At 35.4% G+C, this 16,176-nt stretch overlaps 1 protein-coding gene across 1 annotated transcript in view; it reads left to right on the top strand.

Moving 5' to 3' along the window:
* The first annotated feature begins 630 nt into the window (after positions 1-630).
* The window catches only part of LOC122793770 (scavenger receptor cysteine-rich domain-containing group B protein-like), a 307,788-nt gene continuing 292,242 nt past the window's right edge, over positions 631-16,176 (top strand). The window contains exon 1 of the mRNA XM_044061977.1: positions 631-937. Coding sequence (XP_043917912.1) covers positions 727-937 — 211 coding nt within the window. The 5' untranslated portion in view covers positions 631-726. The remainder of the gene's footprint in view (positions 938-16,176) is intronic.

Here is a 16,176-nt window from a genome sequence, read left to right as displayed (position 1 = left end):
CTGGAGAGGAAATGAATGGTCTGAATTTCCCTTTGGGGAAAAATGGACTGGCTTTCTACTGGTGAGGAATGAATGAGCTGACTCTCACCCTGGAAGAATAATAACTGGGTTAACTCTCACCTTGGGGGGGGGGGGGGTGAATGTGTTGGCTCTAACTCTGGAGAGGTGAATTAATGGGCTAGCTGTCACCCTGGATGGGAGATTGAATGGACTGGCTCTCATCCTATAGTGGGAATAATTTTGTTAGCTATCACTATGAAAAGTGAATGAATGGATTGTCTCTCCCCTGGACTGTCTCTTGCCTAGAGGGATGAATGGGATGGTGGGGGGTACAAATGGGGTGGTTATGCTCTAGAGGGGGGCAAATACACTCATATGGGGGATGGATGGAAAGGTCTGATGGCAGGGGTGAAGGGGAAGACTATAATACCCGAACATAATGCAAGTTTCTGCAACATATAATGATTTAATTTGTATCATGTTGTATATGCTTTGTTACAAAGTCTTCTAATAATTAAACTAGAGCCAGCAGTCATCTGAGCTTATCCAGTTATAAGTTATAGATAACTAGATTTCTCTGTTTAAATTGCATTGAATCAAACTACATTGCTTGACTCTTCAGATCACAGAGGCCCAAGACTAGTTGGTGGAACCCATGCTTGTGAAGGCAGACTTGAAGTCCAGTATGGAGAAACGTGGGGGACAATTTGTGATAACAACTGGGATATGAATGATGCCAGAGTTGTCTGTAACCAGTTGAGCTGTGGAATTCCACTATCAATACCAGAAGGAGCTCACTTTGGAGAAGGTCTGGGTCCAGTATGGCAAGACAGTTTTGAGTGTCAGGACAATGAATCACTTCTTTGGTACTGTCCTATTTCACCACAAAAAAGGGAAAACTGCACACACAGAAATGATGCTGGAATTGTTTGTTCTGGTAAGCATTTATCTTTGTGTCAAAATAATTTTGTTTTACTCATAGAAGTCATTTTAACAAAGCCATGCATGTCTAGAACTTGAATTTCACACACTGAAATCACAAATAGACACTACATATGTAAACCTGACATCACATGAAGTCCTATTTCTGTTCTTAACTTCTGAAAATGCAGTGCCTCTGTTTTAACCAACATGTATGAAAAGAATAAGTGGCACCTTCTTAATGTGTTAGCATTCTTTTATAGAGTATAACATTGCAGACATGCTTTAATAAATACTCCATTGAGCTGCCATAGTTTTTTCATATATTCATGTTTGTTTCCTGACTCCACATGTAAACCAGCTATGTAACATGGGAAAAGGACAATAACTTACAGTTAAAATAGGTTTGAATAATCAGATTGTCATTGCTGCATGACACTTGCTGGCCTCACATTTGAAATATTAAATTACCGAGTCAAATATAACCAGCTTGTAACATGCTACAGTCTGTATCTTATTATGAATTTATAGATAGCTGTGCATAAGACAGCTAATGGTGAGAGCTTCATAAACGTAAGGCTTATTTCTAGGTATTAACCAGAGAACATTAAAAGAGTAGCAATTTAGATTATACACTGTACAACTATTTTTGCAAAGTAGATGTTCAAGCAGAATGTGGTCAGCATATTCATATAAATGGGGACATGATTATCATAATCAAGACATGAGGTAGAAAACCTGAAATCCTGTCATGTAGCTGCACTCATGGAATTAAGTCTGTGGTGTCGTACAAACAAAAGTGCTTAATAAATTGTTTTCCTGTGAGAATTATACTTTCTTGGTTATTTTTGACATTTATTGGAGTGAATTTGCCACTGTGCTCTTTTGGTATAGAGTAACAGGGCATGGGTTGGTTATCCATGTCCTATTACTATACTTGTGGGCTACAAGTAAGAAGTCAGGCTAATAAACAGTTTGGCTTCTCACTTCTGGGTTAAAGTTTCCACAGATTTTAATGGGAAATTGTGGAGTAATTATTTAATAAGTATAGTAGAAAAATAATTATCTTACAGATGTGTTGCAAAAGAGAAAAAAAGATTTTCTTATTTTAAAACAAGATTCCTGCCAATGTTAAAATAGGGTATAGAATATAAGCACTAAAACCAAATAAACGTGTCATGCACACAAGTGGCTAAAGCCATACTAGCCCATATCCAACACACAAAGGGTTAACTTCCCCAAATCATCAGCTATGCAGATTACTACAAAATATTGAGAATAGTTTGCTAATTGGAAACATTCTACAAGGTGGAAATTTACCTGCAGGCTAGGGGAATATTAGAATAGTATAGAATAAGTTTTAAAATGGAAACTTGCATACCACTGCTACTCGCTGGAAAATAATATGTATTTTTCTATACTGGTTCAATTTCAACCTCTTGCTGAGGTGGCAAGAATTGTCAAGTATGTATGATAGTATTCTACATTTCAATTGTTGTTGCATAGACAATTTAAATTGTGGGATTTTATTTGGTGTTTGACTTGTGTGCATTTATCCATCAACAGCACAATGAAATATAAGTAACAATTAAATTGATATGATGCACATGCCGCTTGTTGTTTGGTTGAAGAAACTTGGTAAAATGTAGAATGCTCCCAGATTTCATCTGTTTGTTCAGTGTTTGAAACACATTGTTGTTTGCCTAATTTGTATGATGGGAAGTCTTTCAAAATTGGTTGTTATATTTCTTGGAGAAATTTAATGCTTCAGGTTGATAGATTTCTTAATTGCATGCTTTGGCACATATGACAATACAGAGGGTTAAGTTTGGGTCTCCAATTGTAACCACATTATTATGTGTTCTAGACATGGATGCCCAGAAAGTCACCACAAGAGTGAATCTTGGCATCCATATCGAGAACAAATAATAATGGGTTATGATCAGTGAGACAGGATCATAACTAGAGTTTTATCTCCTCCATGTACTACTAGTTACAGAAAAAAAAGCCAAAGTGTTTTACCAGTTTTGAAACCTGGTAAAACACTTAAGTTCATAGGTTCATAGGTTCATACTAGGCTATCTGCCCTAGGGCATTTATAAGCCTAGTCAGAGTGTGTTTGGCTTTCGCCACCCATTTTAAATTAATTTTGCTATGCCCTTTTTCGAGGTTAGTATACTGTGCCTCTGTCTAACAGTGACACAGAAGTGATACCCGGGGTAAACCTACGATCCCCCATCCACTCATCAAGATTCCTCTTGAAGAGAGTCAATGAGGGACTCTGCCTAACCTGGACAGGGATTTTATTCCAGAGTGAAGGGAGCCTCTGGGTTATGAATCTGTCCCTCCAGCATGTCCTATTTATTTCAGTGCTGAGTTACAAGTCTCTCGAGCTCGTAGTTCGATGGGATTTGGATTTTCTGAGGTGCAGCATGTCCATTAATTTCAAGTTGGACATGGCTTTATACGTCAGACACAGCTCGCCTCTGAGCAGGCGGTATGCCACTGAGTAGAGCTGGAGTTTCTTTAACCAGGCAGCATATGACATCTGTTTGAGCCCTTTGATCCTCTTGGTAAGGTACTTTTGGGGTCTTTCCAGTTGCTGCAGGTGTCTGGTAAGGTACATCCCAAAAGGGGCATTGTACTCAATTATGGGCCTGATGAGGGATGAGTAAAGAGGCACGATGACCTCCCCTGATCTAGATGTAAATCCCTTCATGATTAGGTGGGCTATATAAAATGTTTTTCTAACCACTTTGGCCACGTGGTTGTCAAATGAGAGATTGCTATCAACTTGGGTCCCCAGGTCCCTAATTACTTCTTCCATCCTTAATGGATTACCACCTATGTGGTAATTTGTGGGCACTTTGTTTTTGCCAAAGGGGATGGCTATACACTTTTTGGCATTTAGCTTGAGGCCATGGCTCTGGCACCAGTTGTCTGTTTCTATGAGGCCCTTTTGGAGGATGCTTGTGTCAGCTGGAGAGTCGATTATGGTGCCCAGTTTGCAGTCATCTGCGAACTTGGTCAGCCACAGTCCTTCCATGTTGGCCTGTACCTCCGAGAAATATATACCGAACAAGAGAGGTCCCAGGACTGAGCCTTGTGGGATGCCACTTGTAACTGGTGTGGAGTCTGACATGGCTCCAGCAATTCTAACCATGTGGGTTCTGTCCTTGAGCCAGTTTGCAACCCATCTAGTGACATAGGGGTTTATATTTAACCTGGTGAGCTTATCTAAAATGCCTGAGTGGGGTATTGCATCGAAGGCTTTTGCGAGGTCCAGGTAGGCTGTGTGGACCACCTTCTCCTCGTCAATGGCCTTGGTGACTGTTTCAAAAAAATCGACCAGGTTTAAGAGGCAGGATCTGCCCTTAACAAAGCCAAACTGGGTAGGATCCAGTGTCTGTAGGTCCCCAATATCTTCATTTATGAGGTCCATGATGATCCTTTCCATAGCTTTGCAGACCAAGCTAGTCAGGCTTAAGGGGCGATAGTTTCCAGGATCCGTTGAGGCACCACCTTTGTGGAGAGGGACCACTGTTGCTGTACGCCACTCTTTGGATACATATCCTGTAGTAAGGCTGAGATTGAACAGTAGTTTTATGTTTGGGTTTAGCTCTTCTTGGAGTTCATGTAGGACGCAGCCCGGGACACCGTCTGGTCCCATTGATGCTGTGTTTTTTGCTTTGGAGAGGGCGGCTCTTACCTGAGCATCTGAGATTTCATGGGGGCAGCACTCTGCTGGGATAGATATTTGTCCTTTTGGTGGGGTTGCAAAGAACCTGTCAGCTAGGATGTTGGCAATGTCTGTGGGTTCGGTGTATTTTTTGTCATTTTGGACTAATTCTGAGCATATCTGGGAATTCCCACCCAGGTTCCTAACATAACTAAAGAAAGCCTTATGATTATCCTTAGTGTCCTGTGCAATTTTTCTCTTGAAGCTGACCTTAGACGATTTTATGAGTGCCCGTAGTTTTTTGCTAATACTGATCAAAGATGCCTTCCCTTTTTGGGATTTTGCTCTATCATGTAGCAGCTTCCTCCTTCTATTGTATAGCTGGTTTATGGCTGGGGTCCACAAGACAGGACATCTGCCTTTGGAGGATTGGGTCTTGGTTTTATTTGGGATTGCATGATACATGCATTCCTGAAGGTGTTCATAGAATGCATTTATAAAGGATTCTGCGGTCTGGGCTGTAATTTCCACAGGCCCGGGGGCTTTGAAGGATTCCACCTCGGTTTTGAGGAGTGTGAAATTTGCTTTAGAGAAGTTTTTCACTGTGGTTTTCTGGGCAGGGGGTGGGGTCAGGATGTGAATATCCAGTGAGATTAGTTTATGGTCTGATCTTACCAGTGAGGGATACACTTCTGGTCTGGAGCATAGCGTCCCCATGTTGGTGATGATCAGGTCCAGTATGTTTTCCCCTCTTGTGGAAGTGGTAACAAGTTGTTCCATAGCATTTGAGTGTATAAATTCTAGGAACCTTTGGGCTAGGGTGTTGGAGCTAGAGTAATGCTCCCAGTCTATGTTTGGGTAGTTGAAGTCGCCCAGTTTAATGGCGTTTGGAGAGACCTTCATATTTTCCAGTGTTCTCAGGAAGGCTGAGTGGGGTTCCTGGGTTTGGGAGGGTGGTATGTAGCAGGCTATAAACTGGAAGGCAGTTTTACCCACTGTTAGTTGCACATGGATAGTCTCTGATGCTTTGTGCTGTGCCACCAACCTGGAGGTGTGGGTATCTTTGACGAATATTTATATTCCCCCTCCTTTTGTGGTTCGGTCCAAGTTTTGGGGCCGAAAAGCATGGTATGAGGTAGTGCTGGGGTGCTCTCGGGAGCCTTGAACCAGGTTTCTGTTACTGCACAGATATCGATGTTCTCCATGCTAAGGAGAGTTTCGAGTGCGTGCATCTTGAGGTTTAGACTTTTGGCATTGAGTAGCATTACTCTTAGTTTCTTATCCCTTGTGATACCTATGGAGGTGGGTTTGTCTTTTGAGCCTTGCCTAAAAAAGGCACTATGGGGGTAGCAAGAGCCTTTGCCAATATCTGAAAGCCAAGGGGTGATAGGTGCAAGCCGTCCCTAGTGAAGCATCGTGGCTTGTCGAGCATGTCATCTCAGGCTGACAGGCATTGGATCCCCTTTGAATGACACCAATACTTAAGCCAATTGTTGAAATTGATCATCTTGTCTTCATATTGTGGCATCATTCTTGGTGAGGGTAAGATGCTTCTCAAGGTCAGGGTCATACCGGCCTGGGCTACATGCTCAGAGAGCTCCTCTATGTCTCTTTTCATGTAGTCCAGGGAGGTACGTCTCAGGTCATTCACACCAGCATGGACAATAACTGAGTCATATTTGTACTTGCCGTGGAGTGACCTGAGTGCTTGTGTTATGTGGCGGATCCTAGTGCCCAACAGGCAGCTCACCATGACCTTCTCCTTGTTCAGCCTGGTGAGCGGGACGTCAGTGTGCCTGACAATAGAGTCACCTATTACAAGTGTATCAGGTGTGTTGTTTAGCCTTAAGGGCTGTGACTGTTCGGCACACTGGCTTTGTGAGCTATGTGTTGCATGTGTTTTGTTTTGGGGTAGCAGTTGCTTGGTTGTCTGCTTTGGAGGTCTCTGCTGCTTAGGCAAATTTTTATTTAGAGCCTCCGAGTATGTTTTTGTGTGTTTATGTGTTTGGTTTGCTGTCGTGGTAGGTCTATGTGAGACTGGAATTGTAGTGAGTGTGGTTTCCTTCTCCTCCTGACTGGTTACGCCAGTACTGAGTTGAGAGAGCTTAGCCTCCAGTTTGGCTATATGGTTGCATCTCTCACATGTGTTGGAATTTGTTGGGAGGAGGAGAGGGTTGTCTGTGTACATGAGGCAGTTGTAACATTGCCTCAAGATTCCCAGATTCACCAGCTGGACCGGAGAGGAGATTGACAACTGACCTTTGGACATTATAGAATAGTATTGGGAATTCCTTTATAATTGAAAAAAAGGGCCAATGGGGAACAAGGTACTCAAGGGGAGTTTGTGAAGGTGTAGTGCTTTTAATTTTTTAGTGCTGACTTATATAATTGCTTTAGTGAGCAAGTGCCAGGTAACTTAAATGCAGTGTGTTACAGGTAACTTAAATGCAAAAATGACAAACAGTAACTTTCTTTCAAGTGAAACAAGGAAATAAGTACAGGAAGCAATGCAGATATCACTAGGGATCCACAGAAGCACTGAAAAGCCACGTTTTAGGTGGAATTAGCGTTTTAGGGAAATAACAAGCAAACAAACAGCAAGCATACAAACAAAGCTAGATTCAGCAGGCCTGGATCTTGTCTATGCTACAGCAAACAAGGTGTACCAATTTCAGTAAGAAACAGTTCAAATATGCAGGCACTATAAGCCTTTAACCAGAAATTCCCAGCTCAGAAGGGCAGAGTCCAGCCTCTCCTCCCACAAGAGTGCAGACCACGAACCTTCTTAATGTAAAATAATTGGCCTGAAGCCAAATACTGTCTCACAGAAAGCAAGTAAATATATTTGTAGGAAAAAAACTCAAGGACAGTTAATTTTAATAAGTTACTGACTGATGTCTATAAACTTTTACAGATATTTCCAAATATAATAAACAAACCACAGTTAATCCAGTTCATTCCAAAAGATGTGTAACCCAAGAAAAAGGAAGCTCACTGGAAACAGAGAGGGAGGATAACACAATTTTCAATTTAATAAAGTTCAAAAACACAAGTTAAAAACTTTCACCTAAAGGGCTTCCTCAGTTGTATACAAGTGAATACTTAAAAAAACAAGCTTAAATATCTTTTTCTAAAAACCACATAACTACTACAATAAACCATTCAATTAACTAATGCAACTATGTTTCTCCATCAATGTAGTGTCTTTCGGCTTTTCCCTATTAGGGGTTGCCACAGCGGAACTCCGGTCCGCTAATGATTGGCAGTTGATTTTTATGTGCCGAGTTGCCAGCCCTGATGCACAACCTTCAACGAAGGTATGCCCATTCACACGTCTCCATGCAGAAGACGCTCTAGCTGAGAATCAAACTGGACAGCGTCTTATGCTTTTAAAGACACAAACCCATTTAGGCCAGGGGGAATATGAGCCTTTAATCATAATATCAAGTTCATTTCTTGAATTTCTGTATTAAGTATTATATCTCTTCCTCTTATGTTTTCAAACCTAACTTCTTATATTTTAAATTTAAAGTCATGATGTGTACTTTTATTGTTTTATACTTATACAGCGCATTAGTTGGCATACCTCTAGTTACTTCTGAGATATGGTTGCAAATACAGTCTTTCAACCTTTGATTTGTTTTGCTTACATAGTAAGAGTTACATTCATCACAGGTTGCCAAATACACTAAATTTTTAGTGTTGCAATTTCCATATGCTTTTAACTCAATTTCTCTGCCATTGAATGGATGCAGAAACATTTTCTTAGTATCAATACATGCACAAAATTTACAGTTGCCACATTTATGTGTTCTCTTCTTCATAGTATATGTTGCAAATCAAGTAGTAGGCTGTTCTTTATAACAGAGCATATTTTTAAGTTTCTTATTTATTTTATATGAAAAAACTCAGTTGATTAGAGACACAGCTTAAGCTCTGGTATATCTTTAAGAATGTGCCAATGTTTAAGTATAACAATTTTAATAGCTAATGTGTTCTTGTTATACGTCAAAATACATCTAACATCATTATTGTTATAGCTTCTGTTTCTAGTATTCATGTTTTGTTGTGAAGAGAAAATAGGTTTGGATAATGATGCTTGCTGCTTCCTGACATAACACATATGGTTTCTACCTCATTCTTATTGTAAGCTCTTTTTATGAATTCTTCTATTGTTGCTCTCATTTGTTGTACCATATTGGTATCCACAGTATTCAATTTTGCTACTCTAAGAAGCTGAATATTAATTATATTTTAAACGTAAACTGTGGATGCATGCTTTGGTGATTTAATATGACATTTTTCTCAACTGATTTCTTATATGGGCTTGTGTTGATAGTCCCTGTCTGATTTTTAAAGATTGTAATATCTAAGAAACTTATTGTATCATAGGAGAAACACTTTTTAAATTTTAAAAATTCACATGCAGGGGGTGTGGCCAGGATGGTGACTAACTAGCAGCACAAAGCTTTTGTTCTGCTTCTTATTATTTTTCTCTGACAGGATTTTGTTATTTTAACTCAAGAAAAACTTAATTTTTACCAGATCTAAAAGCTATAAACTAATTCTGATATTTTTTGAAAGGAAATTTGAATTTGGAAACGTCATTATGATTTTTTTCCTGTCAGTGTAATTTCTGATCTTACATGTAACATGAGCCACTCAAAAGTGAACTCATAAGAGAACTCTATAAAAAAGGAACTTTGGACTATTGTTCAAGAACTCTCTATTATATTACTATTCTAATTCTAGTTCTAATATTCTCTATTAAATTAGATACCCTGGAAACAAAAATGGATTATATATAAGAGGACTGCAAAAAACAAATGAGCTTTTTAAATTAAGTCTTAAAATAGCAGTCTATACAGATTTCTTCAATTGAAGATGCTTGAAATGACCTGGATAGAAGACTGACAGAAAATAAAAGTCATTCAGAATTTTTTTATAAAACAAAAAACTTTGTTACTGGAAAAAAAATAGTAGCACTAGAGAGTAGGTCTCAGAGAAATAATATCAGAATTTATGAAATCCCAGAGAAAGAAGAAGGGAACAACTTGATATATTTTTTGAACAACTAGTTGCCTAAAGCTCTCAATTTACCAGAAGCTCTCTCATTTGGAATTGAGAGAGCTCATAGGTCCCTTTCAGCATCTTCATTAAAAAGGAACACTCCTGTGCCTTGATCCATTATTGTTAAATTTCTGTCTAGTTAAGACAAAGATTTAATACTGAAGTCAGCCTGGACTAATACACCAATTAAGCTAAAATACAATGTTATTAGATTTGACAATGACTACACATCTTTGTTTATGACTAGAAGAAAATAAGATGTACCATTTATTAAAAGCTTGAAGAAAATGGACATAAAAGCTCAATTGATTTTCTCTGCAAAACATGGGATTTTCTTCCAGATGGACAGAAAATATTTAATACATTGGAAGAAGCTTTGAAATATTCTAAGAAAAAAGAAAAATATTTGATAAACTTGAAGATATGGATTGGGCAAGTACCAGTTTAAAAATACATGCATCTAAAATGGATGGACTTCAAAAGAAAAAAACTAAAAAAAAATGAAACAGAAGTAAAGTTATATATTATTTTTTTCCTGTTTTGGTGATTACTTAACATCATAACTATGCTGCATCTTTATTGTCATAACATAAAGTAAAAGTTTTCTTTTGAAGTTTTTTTCCTGTGTTTATTTCCTGTTTAAAAATACACTAAAAGTATATATGATAATCATATAACATATGATTTTATTAATTTGGATAATAAACATATTATTGTATATGTTCATATCTATATATTAATATTTCTTACATAGGAGAATATTTAGTGAGTCACAAGTAAAATCTATGATTTATGTACTTTCTAGTCCTTCATAGTTAATTAAGTTACTCACATATTCATCAGAATGAATAGATAACAAATGTCAACAAACTATAGATATTATGATTATCTCTAATTTGATTATATTGTCTATGCTTTGAATTTACTGATTAATATGTTTTTTTTTTTTTCTTTTTTTGACACTGTAAACATTTGGATGGCATGTATTGTGCTTTTGCATATGCTCAAGGGGGCATGTGAAGGGCTTCAGGATAAGTTTTAAGATCCCTTATTTTAATTTAAGATTTTTTTTCTATTTATACTATGTATAAACAGTGTACATATTTATGTTTTGATCATCTTGCTGACTAAAGTACGTGTTTAGGCATTTTTTATATGTGTCCATTACTGCCTGACTCAATATGATGATCGCAAGCTATTTTATAAGAGTGAATGCTTTCCTGAGCCATTTGCATGCTTTTTTTCTTGCCCTAACATTTAATTTTCATAAATAGCATCTTTTTCCAGCTCAAGCTGCTTAGTGGAAGTTACAATGTGGACAAGTAAAGTGGATATAAGCGTTCTGCGTCAACATGAACTTTGACCCAGCCTCATCAGGAAGAAGATGCAGAAGCTAACCTGTGATATTGCTGCACATTTTTAGCCCAGTGGACTTTATTAAATAACAGTGATAGTTTAACCTACAATTTCTGGAAGGCTTTATAAGCTCAGAATGATTATTAGCAGAATAGAAGGAGCAGTAAAGACTTGATAAGAAGCACTTTTAAAGTGTAGGTAAGTGAATTTAAAAAGAAAATATTCTCAGAAGGAAGTACCCACTCTGGACACTTCTGTGGTATATAAGACTGCATCAGAAACTCAACCCTTTCTTTTCTTTAAATTATAACTTAGAAGCACTACAATGATTCACCCAGAGCTGAAGTTTGAGAAAGTGTTTTAGATAAACAGTGACATCAGGATGTCACTTCATGTGGTTATTGTTCCTTTATTACATTGCTAGTAAATTGTTTCTTAGAGCATTGAAAATTGTTTTTTTTTTAAGTTATATGACTTATTAGAAGTTATTAGCTTTCTAACACATCTTTTATACATTTCCTCAAAAGTAATTTGCTAGCAGTTTTGATCCTGAATTTACATTACCTAAACATTTAGTAATAGAATCACTGGCCATATTATAGTAAGTTAGATATGTACAATCAATAACTAATGTAGTTTTCTAATTTTAATGCTGACACATCCAAATAGTATTTAAAACACAAATTTAATCGAAAGACAATTTAATCATATTTATTGCTTAAAATATTATGTGGTGGAAGTATATGTAAATACTGTTTTTTGTTTTTGGTTTATACAAGTTGTACATCTTCAATGCAAGGATAAAGTAAAATTACTTTCGCCTTCCTAGACCACTTATTATGGAAGGAGACAAATGAGAATAATGCCTTGGTGTATTTTTTTATAAATTTGATAGTATACAAGCATCCATTAAGCATTTGTGTTGGGCTATCACTCTAGATTTTGACAATTATATGTTGATAAAAGGAAAATAATTTAATTATTTTGTTCTTCTACTTACACATAGTAAAGGTAGCTGTAATTGTTTTGGTCATTTTAATTTTAGAACTGTGCTGGAAGTTTTTTAATTTTATTTGATGGTTCAGAAATATCATGGACCTTGGGATCTTTATCACATTGACAGGAAGATTACAACAAAGTTTTCACGAGTTATGATTTATATCTGTTTTTCAAGAAACATATGAGATGACAAAACTATTACAATAATAGCTTTGTTTTTCTTGACATTTATATGATAGTTATGCATTTTCACCTTTTAATGTCATTACACAAAAATTTAAAATGATAAATATTATATCAACTTACACAGTTCCCTTTTCATTATCTGAATTTCAAGATAAATAGGAGAGAAAAGTGAACATTAAACTAAAAAAAACTTGTGGGTGGTGGTAGTCTGGTTTATGCTGACTGGATGGGCATTCTTGTGGGGGTCTTGGGGTGACCCTGGGTCTGTGGGCTGTGGGGACATTTGCCGAGATGCATATAGAGAATTTAAATAAGCAATGATCGAAACATTCTTTTAAATGGCCGAAGGAAGTGGTCCAGAATTCCTAACCAGCGACAGATATGGAATCGAATAATCATGTGTCAACATGATGTCCCTTGAACAGTCAGAGGTAAATGAGATTCAACATGAGCAGCAAGAAGTTAGTCACTTAATGTTTATAGAACAATGGCAATTCTGGATGTATATAACATATATTCAATGGTGTGCTTCAGAAGACAGGTAAGATGTGTTTAGGGGAATGTCCTTGTAGCCTACAGGCTCTGGGGTGTCCTGGGGCTCCTTTTGGGATTTTTTTTTCCTGTTGGTATGGGCTTTGACTCATATTGTAACTTCAATTAAAGCTACTATTTATCCCGATAATATAGTTTAATTACTATATCATAATACTAGTCATTTTAATTTTAATCTTAATTTTCTATGTAAAATAACTAATGTTAGTTTATGCTTAAAAACTAATAGATGCATTAATTTCAAAACTCCCCCACATTAATTAAGATAGTATTATTAATATTTTATTAATACCAATTCTTCTAATTTGAAAACAAATATAGGCATTAGAGTACTATTATATATTAAATAATTTTAATGTAGATTATAAATACATTTGTCTCATACCACATTTAGTCCTCTTCATTCATCATAAACCTGTTTCTAAACATATTAGAATGTAATAGCGAAAAAATATATAATCAGTAATGAACATGGGGAATTCATAGTGATTACATAGCACAAAGATAATGATTTGTGACTCTGATATACTGAATTCAATTCAAATAGTTTTCTCTTAACTATATATTTAATGTTAAAACTACAATAGTCATAATATTGTTAACTACATCTACTTATTGAATTAAGGCAATGTACAGTTATTTAAGAGAGTGTGTCTTTACTATTTATAAATCACTGTTTCTTTTAAGAAGTAGTAGCACATGTGTGGTCCTTGTTTTTCTCATCATTTGATATGGTTTGGTTTGTGAGTAGTTTGGATGATTTATTCCTCCAACCAAGAATGTTTTATTCCATGGCTAATGGTTTAATCGTTATCAATTTTAGATGTTTAATATTAGTTTTAACTTTTCTTTTCACAGCCAGTGCATTTTGATTTCTTTTTTATGTCACAAATCATTGGTTTATATGTTTAAAGCTTTTTTCTCTTTTTTGCATGTCTATATATAACTGTTTATCACTAAATATTAATGGTTTAAACAGTTTAAAAAGAAGCAGTTTAAATAAATATCTGAATTTACACAAAGCTTATATAATATTTCTGCAAGAATCCCATATAATTGACAAAGCTATAAATAGAACACTGTTTAAAGATTATAATATATTAGCTGGTTCATATTTTAAATCAAAAAGGAGAGGCATGATGATGCTTTGGAGAAGCTCTTTACCAAAACCTAAATTTTTATATACTTACACTGATAAGGATAGTATGCTGGCACTGATAATAGTTGAAATTAATAAGCAATACTATACATTAGTAAATACATATTGGATTCCTAGAATTGGTGTGAAAATCATTAAAAATATGCTTGATATTATTACTACATATCTTAAAAGTGAACTAATATTTGCAGGAGATTTTAAACGTATACTATCAGAAGCAGATACTATTAACAGACAAACCATAAAATTAACATTGGCAGTAAAACACTTAAAAACTTTTATTAATGACTTGAAATTGCGTGATTTATACAAATTGAAATCCATGTATTCATTACAATATACACATTATTCATTTCAATCTGGTACCCAAACTACTATTGACAACGTTTTTTATTTCAGATAGTTTATATTCTAAAATTGAAGATGTACTAATAACTTCTTGCTCGTTATCTGATCACAATGCTATTTTATTTACTATTGCCATAAAAACTGATAATTTAATTAATAATCATATAATTCCAGCTTATATTACTCAAGTGAAAGATTTTAAAGAATGGTTTATAAATGAATTAAACCAATTTATGGAACTAAATGGCAACGGTGAAGTAACGGACATTATTTTATGGGATTTCTTAAAGGCATATTTATATGGAAGAATTGAAAGTTGGTATTAAAAGAAAAGAATGGGACAATGAATTGAAGACATTACAATCCAAAATAGATAATTTAAAATTAAAGGTAAAGCCAAATGATAAAACTGTAAATCTTGAATTAAAAACATTAAACCAAAAATATTTAGATATTATGCAACATATAATCTCAATACAGTTAGAAAAATGGAAAATGTATCCCTGTTCAATTAATCCTAAAAGCTTTCATAAGTTGGCCATCCTATCCAAGAAAAATAATATTAACTACATTAGAGAAATAAAAGTGAACCAAAAGGGAAAAGTTAGAGAAGTGACTGATTTAAAGGACATTTTAGAATGTTTTGGATGTCATTATACGTATATTAGTGATAATACAACAATTTTAGACAATGTCAATACAACAAACAACTTTTTGAAAAATAATATACAACAAAAATTAACCAATGAACAAATAATAATATCGATATATCCTTTTTATTAAAAGAACTAAAGGATAAAATTAAAAATAGTTAAAAAAAATCAACCAACACCACGATCAACCGACCGGACCCCAATGGCTCGAACAAAACAGCACAGGATGATACCAAAAGTGCTCGTACCACCAATGTCTCCCTAGTTGCACCAAACACCTCACGACTCAGCCGATAATAAAAAACAGCTTTAATTCCATAAAATTCCACAAAAGCAGTTCATAGGTTTAGCGCTTTCATCTACTGCAGGTAGACTTCTTCAGAACCAATTAAGAAAGATTACAACAGCTCATTTAAAGCAGTTTTGGCGCCAAAAATGTTGCTTGGGAATACATAATCATAAAAATAAAAAATAAAAACAAAATGCAAACAGAATAAAAATATAAATGAATATATGTATATAAAATATAAATTAATACTATTTACTGACAAAATAATAATATATATATAAACTTGAAAATGTTAAAAATTCATCTATATATAGGTACACTATAACCATTATACATATAGAACAAATTGATGATAAATGTTACAAATCTAATTAAATAAACACATATAGGCATGATGTTACAAACTTGCCCTCCACAAAAAATACTTTGTAAGTTTATAATATGTATTTGTTTTGTAATATATATTTGTAGGTTTACCAACCCCAAAAAAGTGATGGGATGGGATGGAGTGGAATGAGGTAGGGTAGAATCTAGCCACGGTCCAAAAGTAAAAAAGGTTTAATACTAATATGTTCATTTAGACCTGGCCAATAGGTGGCATCACATAAAATCTGCCATTTGGTCTCAAGACAGGACAAACCTGTCTTCCAGTCACCTCCATACTCTCTCACCCCTATCTGATCAATTATAGAAAATGTGAAGCTATGATGGGAACCTTTTTCACTTATATGTTTGCTTAAAGCGTTGTTCAAATCAACCTTTTTTATTTTATACAGGTGTTCGTAAATACGAGTTTTGAGTTTCCTTTCTGTCTTCCCAATGTAGTATCCTTGACAGCTGGAACAAGTGGCCAGGTACACCACTCGCATAGAGTTACAATTTCCTTTCTTACCATAACATGTAGTTCTATTTTTGTTATTGAGTTTAATAATATTACTCTCATTAATGTGTTGACAATATCTAC

This window comes from Protopterus annectens, chromosome 1.part0 (assembly GCF_019279795.1).
Source record: "Protopterus annectens isolate FY-2018-M chromosome 1.part0, PAN1.0, whole genome shotgun sequence".
NCBI lineage: Eukaryota > Metazoa > Chordata > Ceratodontiformes > Protopteridae > Protopterus > Protopterus annectens.
This window is presented reverse-complemented; position numbering and strand designations above follow the sequence as displayed.